At 39.7% G+C, this 21,215-nt stretch overlaps 1 protein-coding gene across 1 annotated transcript; it reads left to right on the forward strand.

The window, feature by feature from the left end:
- Window positions 1–226: 226 nt before the first annotated feature.
- DHRS2 (dehydrogenase/reductase SDR family member 2) lies at window positions 227–10,298 on the forward strand. Its single transcript, NM_001281709.1, has 8 exons — window positions 227–366; window positions 616–793; window positions 6,715–6,816; window positions 8,338–8,408; window positions 9,033–9,084; window positions 9,355–9,489; window positions 9,847–9,902; window positions 10,187–10,298. Exons 1-8 carry the CDS (start codon window positions 227–229, stop codon window positions 10,296–10,298), a joined length of 846 nt encoding a protein of 281 aa, NP_001268638.1.
- Window positions 10,299–21,215: the final 10,917 nt, after the last annotated feature.

Below are 21,215 nucleotides of genomic sequence, written 5' to 3' on the forward strand. Positions count from 1 at the left end.
TGTGATGCCCCATTTACTGTGCTAAGCCCTGGAGATACAAAGAAAGACAAAGGAAAAACAAAATAAAGCAGAGATAGAGTTTTCTCTCTTCTTGAATCAAGATGGGGGGACATAAAGCTTTCAAGATGGACTGAGTCAGAGATCCTATGTGATGAATTATGACTGTCTCCCTCAAGCTTTTCCCTGGATCTGAGACCACTGGAAAGAAGACCAGTCGCTGATCAACATGCTCAGGACGCTAGCATTTGTCCATGGAGTTTTGTTCTCTCCCAGGACCCCTCCTTCAGTGAGGATGAGCAGCACTGGAGTGGACAAGAAAGGCGTTCTGGCTGACAAAGTGGCTCTGATCACAGGGTCCACTCAAGGGTGAGTGAAGACCAATTCCTAATTAAATGTGCAAAAGGGATACTGGGTTTCCTCTCAAAAATATAACTCTGACTTCTCCCTGTGTAGGGTCAGCATCTTTGAGCCCAAAAGAGGCTGGGGAGTAGGATTTTCTCCTAAAGAGGAGGACATCAGGAACAGGAGGTTAAGGATAGAAGGATTAAGGAATAAGACCATCTAGAGAGTTTCCTTTAAAAAAAAAAAATAAAAGTGTCTCCTTTTCTTTGATAGCATTGGCTTTGCTATTGCCCAACGGTTGGCCCGGGATGGCGCCCATGTGGTGGTGAGCAGTCGCAAGCAGGAGAATGTTGATCAAGCTGTGGCCCTCCTGAAGGAAGAAGGACTGATTGCAAAAGGCATGGTGTGCCATGCAGGGAAGGCAGAGGATCGTGATAAACTAGTGACGATGGTGAGTGACCAAAGATGATGGTAGATAGTGTAGAGAAAAAAATACAGACCATTTTCTAAAACTGAGTCCTCTTCCATGGGCTCATGTAGTCTTCCCTCAGCAGATTCTGGGCCAATGAGAGCAGATCCTTAGAAGAGAAATGATCTTGGTGACTCAGGCTTTAGGGATGTTCAGAGCTGCGAATATAAGACACTTAAGAAATGCTTACAGATTTGATTTGGTCATTCAATAACACCTTATCTGGAATATGGCATTCTGATTGGCAGAGACAAGACAAGGGATTGGCTCACTTCTAGGGAGGGTTTGGGAATAAAAGTTCCCCTGTACCCTTAGAGTTTGAAATTTTGCCCTGTCCATTAATCTATCCATTAATTAGTTATCCACGAATTAATCTATCCATTAGCCAGTTTATTCCTTCAGTGTATGGGGGAGTCAAGTGTTGTAATGTCTTAAATACGACAAAAAAAAACCCCCTCAGATTTTATTTTTTTATTGATGGAAGATATGCATAATAAAGGTAGGAACTTGTAGCCCTAGAGAGTAGGCAATGATCTTACCTTTTTCACTTATCTTTTAATCTTGCTTAGCTTCATTTGAATGCCAATCTGGAGAGGCTCATGGGAGGAAAATGGACTTTGTAGCCTCAGCTTCCACATAACTACTGTGAGGTCTCCTTACCAGACCTCCCCTCAATATCCCCAAATAGGTTTGAGGAGCACAAAATCCCTAGAAGGCATTAGAAGGAAACCACATAGAAGTTCTAACTCTATCAGATAATTATTTGGACTGGATTTTATATCATCACTGGATAAAAGTAGTGAAAGGAATAGATTTGTCTTTTACCTGGGGGCATTCTAGATGGATTATGAGAGTTCCTGTGGCCAAAAGATTTATCATCCTGTAGTCAAGCAGGTGATGAACCCATTTAAACTTAGCTGGACTGGCCCTTGCACTGTAGACATATAGAATCCAATTATAAGTCATTTCTACTTGATAAAGGGGCAGCTTTATGACTCAGTGGATAGAGTGGTGGGCCTGGAGTCAGGAAGACCTGAGTTGAAATTTGGCCTAAGGACCACAAGAAGACATCATCAAACATTATAAAAGTAAGGGGGAAGCTAGGTGACTCAGTGAATTGAGAGCCAGGCTTAAAGACTGGGAGGTTCTGGGTTTAAATCTGGCCTCAGACACATCCTAGCTGTGTGACCCTGGACAAGTCACTTAACCCCCATTGCCTAACTCTTACCAGTCTTCCATACTATATCAATACTACACAGTATTGATTCTAAGACAGAAGGTAAGGGTTTAAAAATGTATAAGAATAGAAAATTAGGTGGTCTTTTTCATAGAATAAGAGTGAAGAATAGCTAATGGTCAGCCTGAGTGGGATCCCATTTTGCCTTATTCTACTTAGAAGAAAATGTCAAGCCACTCCAGCATTTTTGCCAATAAACCCCCATAGACAGCATTGGTGCACACGGGATCATGAAGAGTTACAGACGATTGAAAGATACAACAACAACCAGAACTTGATTTCTATTGGCACAACATTGGAGAAGCTGGTGTTACCTTCACACCACAAGGAGACAATGAGATACCCACAATGCAACAAATAAATCACCTGGAAGTTGTAACCAGTAGCCACTCACCAATGTTTGATGAAAGAGAGGTAGAAATGAATGATTTTAATAAAAGTTGTGAAGTAGGGAACAAAGGGAAATTATGTGATTAAAATGAAAGTGACCAGAAGGCCCCAGAAGTTGCATTCTACATTGCAATTGCATGATGGGGCTCAGGCTTTAGCTATATTTGTCCCAGAATGTGTCTCCATGGCAATATCATCTCATTATCTATTAAGAGAAAAAGAAATGGGCCATCCAATAATCTTTACTTACCAAACCTGCTCTGGGAATAATTAAATGATATAATAATGATTCCAAGGCCTCATCCTACTGTGTGGGTAACCCTGGATTCTGGAATGAGCAGACTCAGGGTCCTACCAAGCTTTGGGTGTGGGTCTGGGGAAAGACTGAATGGCTGTTCCCTGAGGAAAGCCTAGAAAAGCCTTCACAAAAACTCATTGCAGAGAGGTTACAGCAACTCAGACAATTAACCAGCCAAGCCATAGAGTGCTTTCAGTCTTTCTAGACAAGAGTAACTGCAAGGATCCTTGAAATATTAAAGAATAATAATGTAGAAGTTGTGACTAGGAGAAAACCAGTCAACTTAACAAGGTGAAAAGAGATGGCTAGAGGGCATCTCTCCACTCAAGGATGATGATTATTTTTTACCTCTCTTTAATGGGGTATGAACAGATAACCTAAAAAAAAAAAAACCTATTCAACCTAAAAAGATTTTGACAGCTCTCTATTCACATCCCTATCGAGATAATTAATTTCCCTTATATAGTATGGGGGTTACACTTGGCTTGGGTCCATTGACACATGGATCAAAGGTGATCCTTTGGACATATTGATTTTTTTAAATGTAACAAGAAATTATTTTTTTCTGTCTCCCACTTCCTTCCCCCCCTATACCCCCAACAAGAAAGGAAGGAAGGAAGGAAGGAGGAAGGGAGGGAGAAAGGAAAGGAAAAAAAAACAGACCTTTACAACAAATAGGCCTAGTCAAGTAAAACAATCCCTCTATTAGCCATGTCCAAAAATGTGTCTTATTCTACTGGGTTTATCACCTCTGTATCAAGAAGCGAACATCATGCTTTATCATCAGTCCTCTGAAATGATGGTTGATCACCACATAAATCAGAATTCTTATGTCTTTTAAAGTTGATTGTCCTCAAAATTGTAATTTCATAAATTGTTGTCCAGGTCTGGCTCATTTCACTCTGATAAGTTTCTACAAGTTTTTTCAGGTAACATCCCTTTCATAATTTATTATGGCATAATTTCTTTTTTTTTAAATACTTACCTTCTGACCTAGAATCAATACTAAGTATCAATTCCAGGGCAGAAGAGAGGTTAAGGCTAGGTAATTGGGATTAAGTGACTTATCCATGGTCCCACAGGTAAGAAATGTCTGAGGCCACATAGGAACTTAGGATCTCCCATCTCCAGGTCTGGTGCTCTATCCACTGAGTCACCTCACTTCCCCTATGGCATAATTTCTTATTCGCTTATGTTCATATGCCATAATTTGTCCATTCATTCCCCAGTTGATAAGAACCTTCTTAGGTTCCTGCATCTCAACAGTTATAGATCTATGCCTTGGACTTGGGCAGAAAAGGGAGCAAGCTGACAGATATCTAAGAGAGATCAGAGATCCCAAAAGATGAAAGCAGAGAGAGACTAGAGAGAGATGCTGGGAGAAGGGAAGTCTGCCTACCCAAACACCCTACCTCCAAGGAACTATTTATGCCGAAAGATGGCAAGAGTAAAACATGGAGAATAACTGAGCTGAACCTCTTAGAGAAAAGAGGGATATTTCCTGGATAATGCCAAGCTCCTGACCTGGGAGAAGAGGAATAATTCCTCTCAAGTTGCTGAACCAAGTCTCATTAAAAGAAGAGGAACAACCACATGGCCCAAGGCTGGTGTGACAGTAAGATTGAACCAAGATATGGAAAGGTGTGCCTGAACTTTGGTTTCCATTTTGAGTTATAGGAGTTGTGCAGTCCAGATAAAAAAGGAGTGATTTGTGATTCTCAAATAGCTCCAAGTGTAACAATCCAAAGGGAACCCGAACCTGAGGGCAACGCTGTAAGTCTAGAAGACTATAAAGGTCTCTAGGGGAAATCTGAGGGGCCATTGTCTCTACTGGGCATAGGGACGGCTCCCTTCGAGGGAAGTATGTACCACGAGGTGGCACTATGAGCCTAGAAAATTGTCAAGTCCTTGAGTAGAAGGTGAAGTTTCATTTGAGAATGAAGAGCTATTGTGTTGACTGGGAATGTGATCCTATCAGTCCATGGTTTTTTTCACTACTTCTGTGGGAGGAAATGAAGGTTGTTCTGCATCCAACATACATTATTAGCCCTTTTACCCACATTTGCAGGAAATAAGAAACACGTTATATTTTGAGGTTCCCAGGGGAAACCCTGGCCAGAGGCATAAAGAAAAGAACAGCATAATTAGTGGGAAGATTCACCAAGACTGAACCCAGTTTACTGAAGTCCAAAATTGGGGTTCTGAGCCAAGGATGACAATATTAATTATACTGTAATAATAATAATGATAAAGATAATACACAATGCATTTGTTTTACCTCTTAAAGTTTACAGAGTTTATTCCTCACAACAACACTGTGAGGAATGGTTATAAGACAGCATTTAGGGTCAGCTAGGTGGCTCAGTAGATAAAGAGCCAGGCCTGAAGACAAGAGGTCTTGGGTTCAAATTTGACCTCAGATACTTCCTAGGTGTATGACTCTGGGCAGGTCACTTAAGCCCTGTTGCCTAGCTCTTACCTTTCTCCTACTTTGGAACCAATACTTAATACTGATTCTAAGACATAAGGGAAGGGTTTAAAAAATAAAAGTGTATTAGGACTGTCACTGGTTAAGAGAAGACCACCTCATCCTCTAAGACTGGAGCAAAGAGGAGAGAATGGAGGTGATGGGTTCAAGTATGGACCTGAGGTGGAAAGTGAAGTAGGAGGCAAAGTTCCCAGATGAGAAGGAAGGAGGAGGGAGTACCAAAGGTTGCTGCAGTAAAGAAGAGATTTGAAGCTGCTACTTTTAAGAGTATGATAGGGAGGCCATCAGAGAAGAGCAAAAATATTGACCTTGAAGCAGTGAATCACAAGTGAGAGTCTATGCCAAGTACTTTGAAAACCTTAAAGCACTGTATAAAAGTTTATTGTTATTATTATTATTATAGTAAGAACTCCTTGCTTGACAGGAAATAGTAAGTCCACTCCAGAATCCAGCAAGGAAAGGCAACATCATCTAATAATTAGGAACTGGCTTTGAGTCAGGAAGACCCAGATGCAAATCCCAACTGTTACTTTCTATCTATGCAGTCATTGGCAAATCACTTAACGTCTATTGCTTATCTATCCATTATCCATATCTTTCAGTTTCCACATCTACAAAATCAGGGGGTTCACTTTGGTAGCCTCTAAGGCTCAATCCCAGCTCTATGTCTATGTGTTCATAAGGACTCCACACATACTGAGTCTGCATGTCAGACCACCCCTTCCCAATCTAGCAGAAGAGAGACCTAGAAATAGACAGTCAGAGAAACACAGACATAGAGAAAGAGAGGCTATGGATTACCTCCCCATCATTTCTGTTATAAAGATTTTTTTCCAATTTGTTGCTTCCCTTCTAATTTTGTTTGCACTGGTTTTGTTTGTACAAAAACTTTTTAATTTAATGTAATCAAAATTATTTATTTTATATTTTTGTAATTTTTTCTAACTCTTGCTTGGTCTTAAAATCTTTCCTTTCCCAAAGATCTAACAAGTATACTATTCTATGTTTACCTAATTTACTTATAGTTTCCTTCTTAATATTCAAGTCATTCACCCATTCTGAGTTTATCTTGGTGTAGGGTGGGATATGTTGGTCTAAACCTAATCTCTCCCACACTGTTCTCCAATTTTTCCAGCAGTTTTTGTCAAATAGTGGATTTTGGTCCCAAAAGCTGGGATCTTTGGATTTATCATAGACTGTCATGCTGAGGTCACTTACCCCAAGTCTATTCCACTGATCCTCTCTCCTGTCTCTTAACCAGTACCATATTGTTTTGATGACCACTGCTTTTTAGTACAGTTTAAGATCTGGTACTGCTAGGCCACCTTCCTTCACATTTTTTTCATTATTTCCCTTGATACTCTTGATCTTTTGTTCTTCCAAATGAATGTTGTTATGTTTTTTTTTCTAATTCAGTAAAGAAGTTTCTTGGTAGTTTGCCCCCCATCATTTCTGACTCCATCTTTCCCATGTCTCTTTCTCCCCTTTAGGTGGCAGACCAATATGGTGGTGTTGACTTCCTGATTTGTGCTGCTGGAGTAAACCCCCTTGTAGGGAGCACTCTGGGAGCCAGTGAGCAGGTGTGGGACAAGGTGAGGCCTTAGGAGCTGGATTCAGGATCAGATTCCATGATCTGTGGGTTATGTGCTCTCTGATATAGCTGATTACATACACAACTTTAATCTGGGATTCCAACCTACAACTCTCTTAATGCCAAGAAAGCAGATGCCCACCCCCTTAGGCTTTATCTTAGTCTCCATTCACAAATTTTACTCAGGCACAATGCTGGAGCCAAGAACCTTTGTCACCAAGATCTTGGAGCAGAATCTCCCTGCAGTGGTCTTGGCTCAAGTCATAGACCACATGGAACATGTTCTGTCTCTTGGAATGACCTTTTCATCTGCCTGGCACAGGGATCAGCCCTCTGGGATGAGACAAGGAAATCTCAGTCTGCCCATGGAATAGCTGCCTTCACAGAAACAGGAAGGATATCCTTCTCAGACTCTACTGTCACAGCATCAGTCATGAACCCTAGAGGACATGTCCTATTGGTCATTCTGATTTTTTTGTGACCTTGAACCTGAATGGTGGCATCCACTCTAATGAGGTGCCAGGACCTCAGGTCCAGCGCATTACTATTGGGCTAGAGTTCTGTCACTGACAGAACTTTTTTTTTACTCACTTTCCCTCTGAGTGAATGAGTGCCCTCTTCAAGGGGTCATCATATAGGCTATGCTCATCTATTAAAAACCACTTCTGGGGGCAACTAGGTGGCTCAGTGGATTGAGAGTCAGGCCCAGAGATGGGAGGTCCTGGGTTCAAATTTGGCCTCAGATACTTCCTAGCTGTGTGACCCTGGGCAAGTGACTTAACACCCATTGTCTAGCCCTTAACACTCTTCTGCCTTGGAACCAATACACAGTATTGACTCCAAGACGGAAGGTAAGGGTTTAAAAAAAAAAAACACTTCTATTTAAAAACTATCCTATTCTTCCCTTTGGGTCATCTCCATTTAAGCAGACCTATATACAGTTCAATCATTTTAGTCATGTCTGAATCTTTGTGATGCCATTTGAATTTTCTTGGCAAATATACTGGAGTGGCTTGATATATTCCGTCGCATTTTACAAATGAGGATCCAAGGCCAACAGGATTGAGTGATTTGTCCTGGGTCACACAACTAGTAAGTGTCTGACTCTAGATTTGAACTCGGGAAGATGAATCTTCTTGATTTCATGCCTGGCACTCTAGTCATTATGTCACTCAGCTGCTCCTTTATGAACTAGTTCTTCTACGTTCCCTCTACTCTTATTTCCTCTTACCTTGTTCTTGTAGAAGAGATTGGTTTGGATGGGGAGAAATCACTGTGGGGAAAAACATCTATAAGAGATTTTCCTAAATTGCATATTCATAGTGTTTCATCACCATCTGAGCAGGGACCAGTTTCCTTGGGTATCTCCATATATCCCTGTATTCCTTCTTGGGATCTCATGTAGAAAAAAGAGTTATCAACTTTCTAGCCACTTCCTACAGGAAAACTTACAGAATTCAAGTGACCCCTGAAAGCAAGAAATCAGAAATAACTAAATTGTATCTTCTTCTTCTGAATGCAGATTTTGGATGTGAATGTGAAATCCCCAGCCCTGCTGCTGGCCAAGCTGTTGCCTTATATGGAGAAAAGGGGGTATGGAATGGAGGAAGGAGAATAAGTGGATTACTGGACACAGGAGCTGGAACAAGCACAGCAATAAATCTATGACATCAGCAATTAGATAAACTCTCTTTACTATATCTAGGGATAACCTAAAACTTCCTCTCTCATTCCCTCTTCCTTTAAACTCTGAGGTAGGGTTCCCCTAAGAGAAGCCCATGCCATTTTTCAAAAAATATCCTGAGATAGAATGGGCTGCCCTTGGAGTATAGTCAGTAGAGTTCTTCAACCAGAAGCTGAATGACCACTTGTCAGGGAATTTATAGACAAGATTCAAGATTCAAGGTGGTTAAACCACATCATTTCTGAGGTCTAATGTGACCCTTTAATTCTATAATTCTATAATCTCACCTAGCTGTCTTTCATGGGAGCCCAAGGGATGCTGTCCATCCACATAATCAGAAGCTCTCCAAGATTTTATTACCCTTGAGACTCAGCTTCTATTCAGAAGTACTGAGAAGATGCCATCAAATCCCCTCCTCTTCTCAGAGGGCTTAGTCCCTCCTCCTATTTAGCCTATATATCAGAGGAAAAGCTAATCCCTTGAAAATCTGTGACTCTGCTCTATAGCCATTTTGTTTGTTTATTTCTTTATAGGAGCTCCTCTGTGGTTCTGGTATCATCAGTTACAGGCTATGTTCCAGTTCCAGTAAGTTCTGACTTTTTTGGACTTGGTTAGATAAAGGGGACCCTGAAAGAAACATAGGAAGTAAATGAGAAGAGTTCTAAATCCTGCATTCTAGTAATAACTCTCATCTGTTGCTTATATTCTTGAAAGTATATTTTCCTCTATTATGCAATTCAGATTCATCACGCTTCCTTGGAATCTAGGACAGGTCTTGTCAGCATTTTGGCAAATGTGGAAGTTCAAGACCAAAGATCTTCCCCCAGCCTGTACCTGCTATATTTCCCTTTGCAGAAATTGGGTCCCTATAATATCAGTAAAACTGCCTTGCTGGGCCTCACCAAGACCCTGGCTGTGGAGCTGGCCCCAAAGGGCATCCGGGTGAACTGCTTGGTTCCAGGACTCATCAAGACTGACTTCAGCCACATAGTAAGACTCTAGCTTCCTCCTCTAACCCTCTCAAGATTCCCACTGAGGATTCAATTCCTCATCAGGCCAAGTCCAGATCTAGTCCTTTGAGGCACATTTGGGACTGGGAGGCTTAATCTTAGACTCATCATTCCCTTCTAGTCTTTGTACTCTGAGCTTGGATAGCCTCCTTTCTTTATAGCAGGCTTTAATCTATTTTGGAGGAAATATTACATGATGGCCTTAATTTCATTTCTTTAGATGAGAAAAAGTTTCATCCTTTCACAGGAACATACACCATAAATATTCCCTTTTTAGATCTCCCATGTTCCTTCTGTCTAAACACAATGAACATTTTGATATTTTACTTTTGTTCAGCTCCATGAAGATGAAGCCTTCAAAAAGGACTTTAAAAATCTATATGGAATGCAGAGGTAAATAGTTTTGGAGCTATACCTTCTACAGAGTTGGGAGAAAGAAAAATCTTGTTGTAATCTAGCGCATAGTGCTGGATTTGGGGTTGTGAGTTGGAGGTAAGAGTGTCCCATGAAGAGCTCACCATCTATCCCTGCATGAAATAACCCCCTAGGTTCCTATGATCTGTAGGAACCATAAAGATAAAGATCATCCTGGGTCCTTTCCTTAAACTACAGATGCAGAAGCCAGGATTGATTAGAGCCTGGTTTCCAGATCTCAGTCTTATTCTTCTTCCATCCAGGACTGGACAACCAGAAGACTGTGCTGGGATTGTGTCTTTCCTGTGTTCTCCAGATGCCAGCTACATCACCGGAGAGAACATTATTGTGGCTGGTTTCTCCCCCAAATTATAAAGCAACCTCTCAAGAAAGATGAAGCTATATCTTTGCATATTAAATAGTACATTTGATCCTGGGAATTGGACAGAAGTTGGGTATGGGTAGAAGAGGGAAAAAGAGAAGTTTGGTGGGGTGGGGGGGTGTCGTGAATACCTAGAGACTAGAATAGGGAAGGGAAGGCAATAAGCAGAATCATTTTCCACAGTTGTTTTCTTGGTAAGCACTGGGCTCAAGGGGAGGGTGAATGACAGATAAAGAAATATTGTCTGTTCCTTCATAAAATATATGAAATATTGTTTCTTGGTATTCTTGAACTCATTTCAATCCTTTAATCTGTTCCCTAACATATAAATGTTCTGTACAAGATGAAATTTGACCTTTAATGGGGATCTCTGGGTAAATGGGCCATGACTACAATATGATAGAGGTTAGTGTTCATTAAGAAAAGAGGAGGGTACATTTTTAGGTGCTGAGGAGTCTCCATCTCTTTAAATTTGTTTAAAGACTTTATTATTTAAAATGAATTTGATGGAAATGACTAGATATGTTGTTTTGAAAATAAGCCACCAGTCTATGATTTAAAATCCTGACATGGAATTAGTACTTTTTAGACTCATAGAGATAAGTTGGTAAGGGGAGGTAATTAACCTTTCCTATTCATATTATTTCTTATATTTAGCAGCAAATGCCTCTCTAAATGAGTGGTGAGGAATGGAGATATTCGATTAAAGTCTAATTTAGGAAAGGAAAAAGAGATCCTATGCACCAAGCTTATATATCCAAATGAGCTTTTTCTATTAAACATTTTATTTTTCCTCATTAAATAAAGAATGAATTTTTATCTTCATTTTTAGAAATTTGAGCCAAATTCTTCCTTTTCTTCTCTCCCTGTTCTCTTCAAGCAATCTCATATCAATTTTACATATGTAATAATGTAAAACATTTTTCTGTATTAGTCATTTTGTTGAAGAGAACTCAAACAAACAAAAATGAAGAAGGTGTAATATAATATGTCTCAATTTGCATTCAGACTCCAACACTCTGGAGTGGGATGGCATTTTCCATTATGAGTCCTTGGGGGGTATCATTGTACTGCTAAGAATAGCAAAGTTATTCACAATTGTTCATCACATAATATTGCTGTTTTTGTGTATAATGTTCTTCTAGTTCTGCTCACTTCACTCTGCATTGGTTCATGTAGGTCTTCACAAGTTTTTCTGAAATCATCCCTTTCGTCATTTATTATAGTGTAATAATATTCCATTACAATCATATACCACAAGATGTTCAGCCATTTCCCAATTGATGGTGTAATATTTATTGAGAAAGGAAATGGGGAGGATATGAAAAATAGGGAATAATGGGAGGTTTGTATGGGGTATGGAGGAGTTTAGGGGAGAGAGGGAATATTGCTCAGTGAGGCAAAGGAGAGAGATGCCCCCCTGCCGAGAGGAAGCAGCAGGGGTCCAATAAGGTCTGTTTGTCTTGAATGACTGAACTGAAGTTCAGCTCCCTCTATGACCAGAAAAGAGAGTCCACTTATCTGACTGTGAGTTCAAATAATATAAAGTTTAATAACTAGTTGGGATTGGAGTTTTTTCTCAGCTTCAGAGTTGAGGCCAGGCCCCAGAGGCTGGCGGAGGGTTTCTCCCACTCCCGTCTACTCTATATCAGTCCTCGCTTTGTCTAATTCAGAATCTTAGCAGTAGACATAAAGCAAACAAGAACAGGTCTGACCTTCAGAAGTGATTGGGCCTGAATCTTTGGGCTGAACCAAAAGAGGCACATTACATCAGACTGGGCTGATCAAGCTCCTCTCTCCTCCAATACCAGGAAGGAAGACCCCTCTGGCAGGAAGGAAGTGCTAGTCACAAGACCCAACTGCCACTCCCAGTTGTCCCTTCCCCCACCAACTGTCAGTTTTGTTTCCTTTCCACAATGGATATCCCCATAATTTCCAATTCTTTGCTACCACAAGAGAGGTGTACTATAAATATTTTTGTACAACTAGGGCTTTTTCTTCTTTTTTCAGCTTTTTGAGATATAGACTTAGTTGTGGTATTGCTGGATCAAAGGGTATACATAATTTTAAAGCCCTTTGAGCATAGTTCCAAATTGCTCTCCAGAATGATTGGATCAATTCACAGCTCCATCACCAGTACACTAGTATTCCAATTTTCCCACATACTCTCCAACATTTTTCCCTTTTCTGTCATATTAGCCAATCTGATAGGTGTGAAGTAGTACCCCAATATTGTTTTAATTTGCATTTTTCTAATCAAGAATTAGCACATTTTTTCATGTGACAATAGATAGCCTTGATTTCATGATCTGAAAACTATCTCTTCATATCCTTTGGCCATTTATCATTGGGGAATGACTTATATTCTTATAAATTTGACTTGCTTCTCTATATATTTGAGAAATAAGACCTTTATCAGAGATACTTGCTATAAAATTTTTTCATAGTTATTTATTTGCCTTCTAATCTTGGTTGCATTGGTTTTATTCATGCAAATTATTTTTTAATTTAATACAATTAAAATTATCCATCCAACATCCTAAAATTCTCTCTAACCCTTGTTTGGTCATAAATTCTTCCCTTATCCATAGATTTAACAAGTAAACCATTCTATGTTCCCCTAATTTACTAATATCAGTATCCTTTATATCTAAATCATGTATCCATTTTGACCTTATTCTGGTGTATGGTGTGAGATGTTGGTCTACATCCAGCCTCTGCCATATGTTTTTCCACTTTGCACAGCAGTTTTTGTCAAATAGCTTCACTTGTTACTATGTATTGTACAGCTAGTCTATTCCATTGATCCACTGTTCTCTTTCTTAACCAATACCAGATCATTTTGAGCTTTGTAAAACAGTTTGAGATCTGGTAGTCCTCAGCCACTTTCTTTCATATTTTTTTCCAGTGATTACTTTGATATTCTTTTCTTCTTCCAGATAAATTTTGTTATTATTTTTTCTACCTCTATAAAAGAATTTTTGGGCAATTCAATTGGTAAGGCCCTGAATAATTATATTACTTTAGGTAGGATTGTCATTTTTTATTATCCAAGGGAGACTTTTAAAGGATATTATTTAAAATTGACTAAAACTTCAGGAGCTAGAGATAGGAGACAGAACATTTTCAGATCTAATCCTTAAAGAGGGGCTTCCACTGCCATTTTTTACCCCTGTTTTAAACCAGTTGGTTGGGAATTAAGGATACTTTCTCAATTTCTTGGTTCCCTGCATATTCTAGGGCAACAATTAGAAGGAGGTGTTATCTGCTACCTTTACTCTCAGAGCTATGATTTGGTATCAGAAAAATTTCTGACACATTTACTGTGTAAATTCTTGTTGATTGCTCTTTGAGCACTGTAATTGATTAAGTGGGATTAGGGGGCATAAAACTGGAATGCTCATTCCCTTCCTGCCACTCAAGTTTTGATAACAAGGGATCACAAGATCAAAACCCTAGGGCTAATTGCATATATGTGTGGGTAAAGACCTCATCTGACATCTAGTCCAATGCATGCACACACACACACACACACACACACAGGTATAGATAGAACCTCACTAGAATTCTAGCCTCTATTGGAAGACCTTCAAGAAGGGGATCTCACTCCATCTAGAAGTAGGTCATTACACCATTGGAAAACTCAAATTCTGAGGAAGTTTTTTTTCTGACATAAAGTTGCAATGAGTTCTGTTCTCTGGGAACAAACAGAACAAAAAAAATTTTTTTTCCTGCACGTGACAAGCTTTCAAATACTAGAAGATGGCTTCTCTCTTCATTTCTCCACGCTAAACCTATCTAGCTACTTCAATCAATCCTCCCGTGATAGACTCGAGGCCCTCACCATCCTGGCTTCCTTTGGACAGTCTTTAGTTCATCAATGCCTTTCTTACTAACATCATGTTGTCCAGAACTGAACACCATAATCCAGATAAAGTTTGACAGAGCAGAATACAATGGGAACTATCTCCACCCTACTCCTGGAAGCTGTGCCATCTAAGATCACTTGATTTTTTTTTTTGGCTGATATATCACACCACTGTTATCCGGGATCCCAGGTGTCATCAAGCATTAAAGCATTTGTGCTCAGGTAGCCACATATATGAAGTCATAATTTTAGGAGAGAGAACAGAGACCTCAGTCAATTTAGGGGTGTGTAAAAGACCAAAATATTTGGAAACAAAACTATATAAATGTGCTGAATAGCACAGGATGATGGTTATTTCCCACTTTATCAACTGTATCACCTTGCTGTCTGGCTGTCAGGAAGACCTAAGTTCAAATCTGACCTTAGACATATTAGCTGTATCTGCCTCAGTTTCTTCAATCTTAAAGTGGAGATAATAAAAGCAACTTATTTCCCAGGATTGTTATGAGGATCAAAAGAGATATTTGTAAAACATTTTGCAAACTGCTTAAAACACTATATAAATACTAGTGATTATTCGCTCTTTTACATAAATCCAAGCACCATCCTATTAGAGACCAAAGCAGAAAAGGAGAAGAATCCATTTCTTCATAAACAAGTTTCATGAGAACACTGCCCTTTTACCTACTACTGCCTAGAATTCCTCCCCTTACTTTTAGCAGGTTGGCTGAGCCCCACCCCCTTATTTAGGCCACCACATGAACTCTTTCTCAACTCCTACCTAGACCTTTGGATTGGATTACTGGGAGAACTTTGTTTTAGCACAACAAGGCATTCTATTAACCCCTTGGGTCACCACCTGGATGATCTCTTTTTTACTCAAGATGGTTCTCTCTAGATGACCTTATATCATGAACTTCTATAGGTAGGAGCTCTCTTGTCCTGTGTAGAGGAATGTGGGTTGAGATGGTTAGGATGGGGTTAGAACTGAGCCCTGAAGATAGGCAGAGATTCTAAGGGGTAGATATGAGGAAGGAATGTGTTCCAAACATGGAGGTTCACTGATGTAGAGACACAATGGTGGGAGATGGAAATTCAAATATGAATGATGATGATCCATCCCACCATTCATACCATTACCACCTACCTCTGCCAACTGCTAACTGCCACTGACATTTATATAGCCCTTGAAGTTTCCAAAAACACCTTCCATTTGTTATCTCACTTGGAGCCTCACAACTGCTCTTAGAGGTGCTTCACGAGTTGTTTCCATTTTACAGAAGAGAAAAATGGAATCATAGAGAGGGTAAGTGACTTGCTGATGAGAGGTCAATCAATAATACTCAAAGGAAGAAAAAACAATGGACTCGATGCTGAGGGCTACTGAGGGATAGGAGCCATCTGTCATGAACAGTAGAGTGTTCTGCTCTCTTCCTGGTACATGCTTCCAAGACAGGATTGGAGAAACTCTTGAGACTTAAAGACCTGAAATCCCAATGATTTGTAGGGATTTACACATGGACAGATCAGAAAAGAGGAACTGGATTCATACATCTCCCAGCAAAGATCAGTGATTGGAAGGCTGAGGGGAAGAAGTCTCAGGAGTGAGAGCAAAGAATAGCATTAAGTAGAATAAGAGAACCCTCAATCCATGAATATAGGAAAAGTAGGGGAACCCCAGAGTTTTAGACTGCAGGAGTCATGAAGTTTCCCCTGTGGTAGCTTCTACCACTGGGTTCTACAAACATTTTGTGGACAGAAGATGATGTTGATTCATCACAAGTTAGGGGGACAAAGTGATATGGGACAAAGTGGTATGGTCCAATGGGAAAAGCCTAGTATTAGAAGCTCTCAGCTCAAATCCTGTCTCTGATGCTGTGTGACCTTGGTTAAATCACTTACCTTCCTTAGACCTTTGTTTCCTCATCTGCCAGATGAGGAAATGGGACTAGAACTCTTAGGCCCCCTTCTAGTTCTACATCTATGATCCTTTAAAGGAGGCTGTGTGAGGCCTCATAAACATGAGAAAGTACAAAGTGGCTGGTAGTTGGATTTCTGCTTGAGAGCTTTTCCCAGGCTCCAGCAGAAGAAAATCTGCTTGTGATGGGATTTTGGCAAGAGACTGCAGACTGCTGATCAAAGGTAGCTGAGTAAAGTTATGCCCTACAGAGAAGAGTCAGGTCCCTTGATAATTAAAAAAAAAGCATCACTCAGGAGCCCCCAGAGACAGAGCCCTCAATTATGCCCCTGCCATGAGAGTGAACACCAAAATGTAAGGACAAGCTGGACCAATGGCAGAATAGTTTATTTTCAGCAGGTTTGCTTTCTGCAGTAATCTGCAGAGTGCATGAAGCTCATTGCTGCCCATGTCTTGGAACAGCTGGGCATGCACAAAACACAGATTTGTCTCCCTACTAGAGGTGGTAGAAGGGCTAGGCAATCAGTAAATCAATCAATAAACCTTTATTAAGCATCTCTTATGTACCAAGCACTATGTTAAGTGCTGGGCATACAAAGAAAGGTAAGGCAGTCCCTGTTCTCAAAGAGTTCCCCATCTAATTGGGGGAGAAAATATGCCAACAACTATGTATAAACACCTAAGTTGAAGATAATCACTAGAGAGAGGCACTAGGATTTATAAGGGGCAGGGAAGGCTTCTTATGGAAGCTGAGATTTTTGCTAGGACTTGAAGGAAGCCAGGGGAGCCAGTTGGCAAAGATGAAGAGGAGGAGCACTCTGGTCCTGGGGGAAGGCCATTTTAAGGCCAGACTCAGGAGATGGAGTGTCTTGTTTGGAGAAACAGAAAAAGGTGAGTGTCGCTAGATCACAGAGAACATGGGGGACAGGGACTAAAAAGTGGGGAGACCAGTTATGAGGGCCCTGGAGAGCAGCATTTTCAGGGAGAGCCAAGCATTTCTCAAAAAAGTGGAAGAAGTATTTCAAAGGGAAAAATCAAGAGGAAAAACAATCACTTCTGGGCTAAGATGGCCTCAAAGTAAAAGAGGAAAAACAATCCAAAGGTGCTGAGGGTAATCCTATTCTGTGTCAAGAGGCTAAAAGGTGAAAAAACATAACCAGGAAAAGGATAAGAAGAACCAATGAACCTTTAAACTCCGTAAAAGGTGGCAGACTCTTCCTGTAAGGGAAAAGCTGGATCCTCTGGTAAATCTACAGTTTCTTTTGCTCCAAGAAATTTCAATTCAACAAATACTTATTAAGTTGTTGTTTTTTAACCCTTACTTATCTTAGGCTCAATACTGTATATTGGGTTCCAAAGCAGAAGAGTGGTAAGGGCTAGGCAATGGGGGTTAAGTGACTTGCCTAGGGCCAAACAGGCAGGAGGTGTCTGAGGCCAGATATGAACCCAGGACCTCCCATCTCTAAACCTGGTTCTCAATCCACTAAACCACCCAACTACCCTCAGTACTTATTAAATATTATAGTGTATAAAGCCCTGGAGATGCAAACACACACAAAAAATAGTCCTTGATCTCCAATTCCTTGCATTCTATTTGATAGACAGTTTAGTAAATACAAAGTATGTACAAACTTATACAAAATAAATTCAAGACCATTAATGACTGGAGAGCCCAAATATTCCTTTTGACTCTAAAAGCTGCAATAATTCTGTCTTGTATAAGAGCAGCTTTTGAAACAAAAGTTATACAATGTTATAGATGATTGGAAGGGAAACTGAAAAAACTGAGGGGAGGAAGTCAAGAAAGCTCTCTCATAAGGGATGGCACCCAAGCTGCATACTGAAGTAAGCTAGGGTTTCTAAAAGATGGATATGAGGAAGGAGTCTATTCCAGACACAGAGGGCCATCAATACAAAGACACGGAGGTGAGAGATATAAATTCAAGTATGAGTGATAATGATCCATACCACTATCATCATGACCATCACCAACAACTAATAACTCCCACTGACATTTATATAGCCCTTGAAGTTTTGAAAAAGGTTCTAAAAACACCTTCCATTTGTTATCTCACTTATAGCTTCATAACTGCTCTTACAGGTGACACAGAAATCATTCCCATTTTATAAATGAGAAAACTGAGGCAAAGAGAGAGTGACTTGCTCTTACAGGTGACACAGAAATCGTTCCCATTTTATAAATGAGAAAACTGAGGCAAAGAGAGAGTGACTTGCTCTTACAGGTGACACAGAAATCGTTCCCATTTTATAAATGAGAAAACTGAGGCAAAGAGAGATGACAGGCGTCAATACTCCGAGGAAGAAAAGACAATGGACTTGATGCTGAGGGCTACCGAGGGATAGCAACTGACACGCACACAGAGAGGTCTTCTGCCTTTCTGGTACATATTTCCAGGACTGGTTTGAAGATACTCTCAAGTCTTAAAAATCCGAAATCACGGCCAATTTGTAGTTATTCCAAAATGAAGGAATCTTTCTGGTGATAACATAGCTAGGAGAAATAACTAACATGTTGAATGACAGTCAAGATCTAAAATAACTTCTACACTATGGAACTCCAGACTGAGTGTAGTAAGATAAAATGGAACAAGAATTAGTATCGTTGTACATTTAGCTTCCCAGAAATCAGAAGCATAAGAACGAGATAAAGGACGTGTGAAAAGACATGCAAAGTTCATGTGGAAAAGTATCTGAGGGTGGGATAGGAGTTAGTGAATTGGAAAGTCAATATAAATTACTTTACTTTTTCCCTCTCAGCCCTCAGATCTCATATTACAACTTTAAGATTGCTTTAATAAAGTCTCTCCGCAACCTGACTCTGGACTGGAATCCAATGAATGTCTAGTTGAAGTGTCTACTGCCAGAATTGTATGCAAACCAAGGCCAGTGAGATTTTAAGTATTCCTTCCCAGGGCTAATGCATTTATGACTAAAATTCACTTGCAGAAAGCATCATCTGAGCCAGGTCAGCTTGAAGAAGCTGACCGTATTCAGCAAAAAGGAAGGCTACTGGTGAGGCATTAGGAAAATCTAGACAGTGAGTTGAACTGGAACGGAAATGAGAGCTGTTGGGTTCCCTCAAGAAAGAGTGGTCTGGGCTAGGGGCTTACCAATCAGAGGAGCCAACCCTAGGACAGAGCCTTCTTCAGACTTGCAAGGCTGCCAGTGGGGAGGTTGTAAAGAATGGAGAATAAATTGATTCATTAGAAACTTTTTAGGTTTCTTTAAAAAAAATAAAAACAGTTAAGACAGTTCTCCCAAGAAAGTTTTTTATCTTCTATTTTTTTCTAAAGTTTATCTGAAACTTTCTTCTTTAACTCTTTTCTCAGTTTCTCAAAAACTAGTTTTGTTTTACTATGAAGATTTTTGCAAAGGTTTCTCCTTATCCACTTTTCCCCCCAACCATTTGGATGGGTAGGGACAGGTGGGGTAGAGATAGAAGAGCAGAAAAATAAATATGGATCATTGAAGCATCCTTTTTTCAATACCCAGAAAATAAGAATAGGAAACCCCCCCCCCCCAAATGGAAAATTACATTTTATGGAGCAGTTGGGTAGCTCAGTGGATTGAGAGCCTGGCCTAAAGGCAGGAGATCCTAGGTTCAAATCTGGCCTCAGACACTTCTCAACTGTGTAACCCCAGGCAAGTCACTTAACCCCCCATTGCCTAGCCCTTACCACTCTTCCACTCTGGAACCAATATACAGTATTGATTCTAAGATGGAAGGTAAGGGTTTAAAAGAAAGAAAGAAAATTACATTTTGAAATTACTTATTTTTAAGATATTGAGAAATATATAGCAAAGACCTGCAGTTTCATGTACTATTGTCTTTCCTCATTATATTATATATATGGAAATGCTCATTTTATTTTGTGCTTGTTAAGTTCATAATTTTAAAACATTAAATTATTTTTTTAAAAAGGCCTAGGCCTACCTGCCAAACTCTAAATCTTCTATTTGGTTCTTAAAGCTACAACAGAATTGTTGTATTGTTGTTGTATTGTATTATTATCTATAATAATAAATAAATAAAACAGCTTTTGAAATAGAAGTTATACTTTTAAGAGAAGAGAGGATTCCTATCTCCTTGACAGGAGGGGATATGAGGGAATTTAGGAAATTGAGGGGATTAGGACAGCAAGTGGTTAAATATGGGAATCGAGTGAACCACACTGATTCCATCTTGTGATTCAATTCTGGAACTAGTTCAGTTCCCTTTCTATTCAATTATGGATCTAGTTCAACTTCTGTCTTGTGAGAGAACTTTATCCAAATTGTGGGAATTGGAAGAAAATCTTATTACTTTGAACCTAGCCCTGCATGACTAGAAAGTTGGACCACCTCTGCTTGCTACTGAGAGACCCTTAACTAAGGAACTTGTTTGTGCTGACCAGAAACCTGGTCAGATCCAAAGACTGATGCAAGGAGTTTTCTCATAATTTCACATCTCAAGCAACCCACATGACTTATCTGAAAACCGACCAATCAATTATTGTTTCCACAATTCTTTCATTGTATATAGATACAGTGGGGGAGGTGGGGATGGGGACCCTTTCAGATTTCAAGGAATTGTACCTGTTTACTCTCCCCCTCCTAGTTTGGAAAGTTCCTAATCTTTTATCCAATTAGAAACCAGATTACCTAATGTTGTATTGGTTTTTTTTAATTAACTGCCATTATTTGAGTAATTTTTTAATATATAAAAGTTTGCCTTTACCTGTATTTGGAGTCCATCCCTAAGCTGAGGGAAAGAGACTGGTCCCAATTTGTTAGACAATTGACATGCATTGCTTAGTACATCAGAATGTTTGGAAGCACAAACCTTTGTTTCCTCGGTCATTTCATCTTTCATCCTCCAAAAATATAAAGTGTACAGAGTTAAGTATAGTACAATGTCCAGATGAGATGCTCTAGAAATATCAAAAATGGAGAGAACATTTTCTGCTAGGTGCATTAGAGGAGATTACATGGAGGAAGTGGCACCTGATATGAACTTAGCATATAAAGATTAATATTTTTATGTTTTATTGATGTCTTTCATTTTCATATCACAATAATTTCTAAATCTACCCTTCTCCCAGCCCTACTCAGCAATCCCTCCAT

This window comes from Monodelphis domestica, chromosome 1, assembly GCF_027887165.1.
Source record: "Monodelphis domestica isolate mMonDom1 chromosome 1, mMonDom1.pri, whole genome shotgun sequence".
NCBI lineage: Eukaryota > Metazoa > Chordata > Mammalia > Didelphimorphia > Didelphidae > Monodelphis > Monodelphis domestica.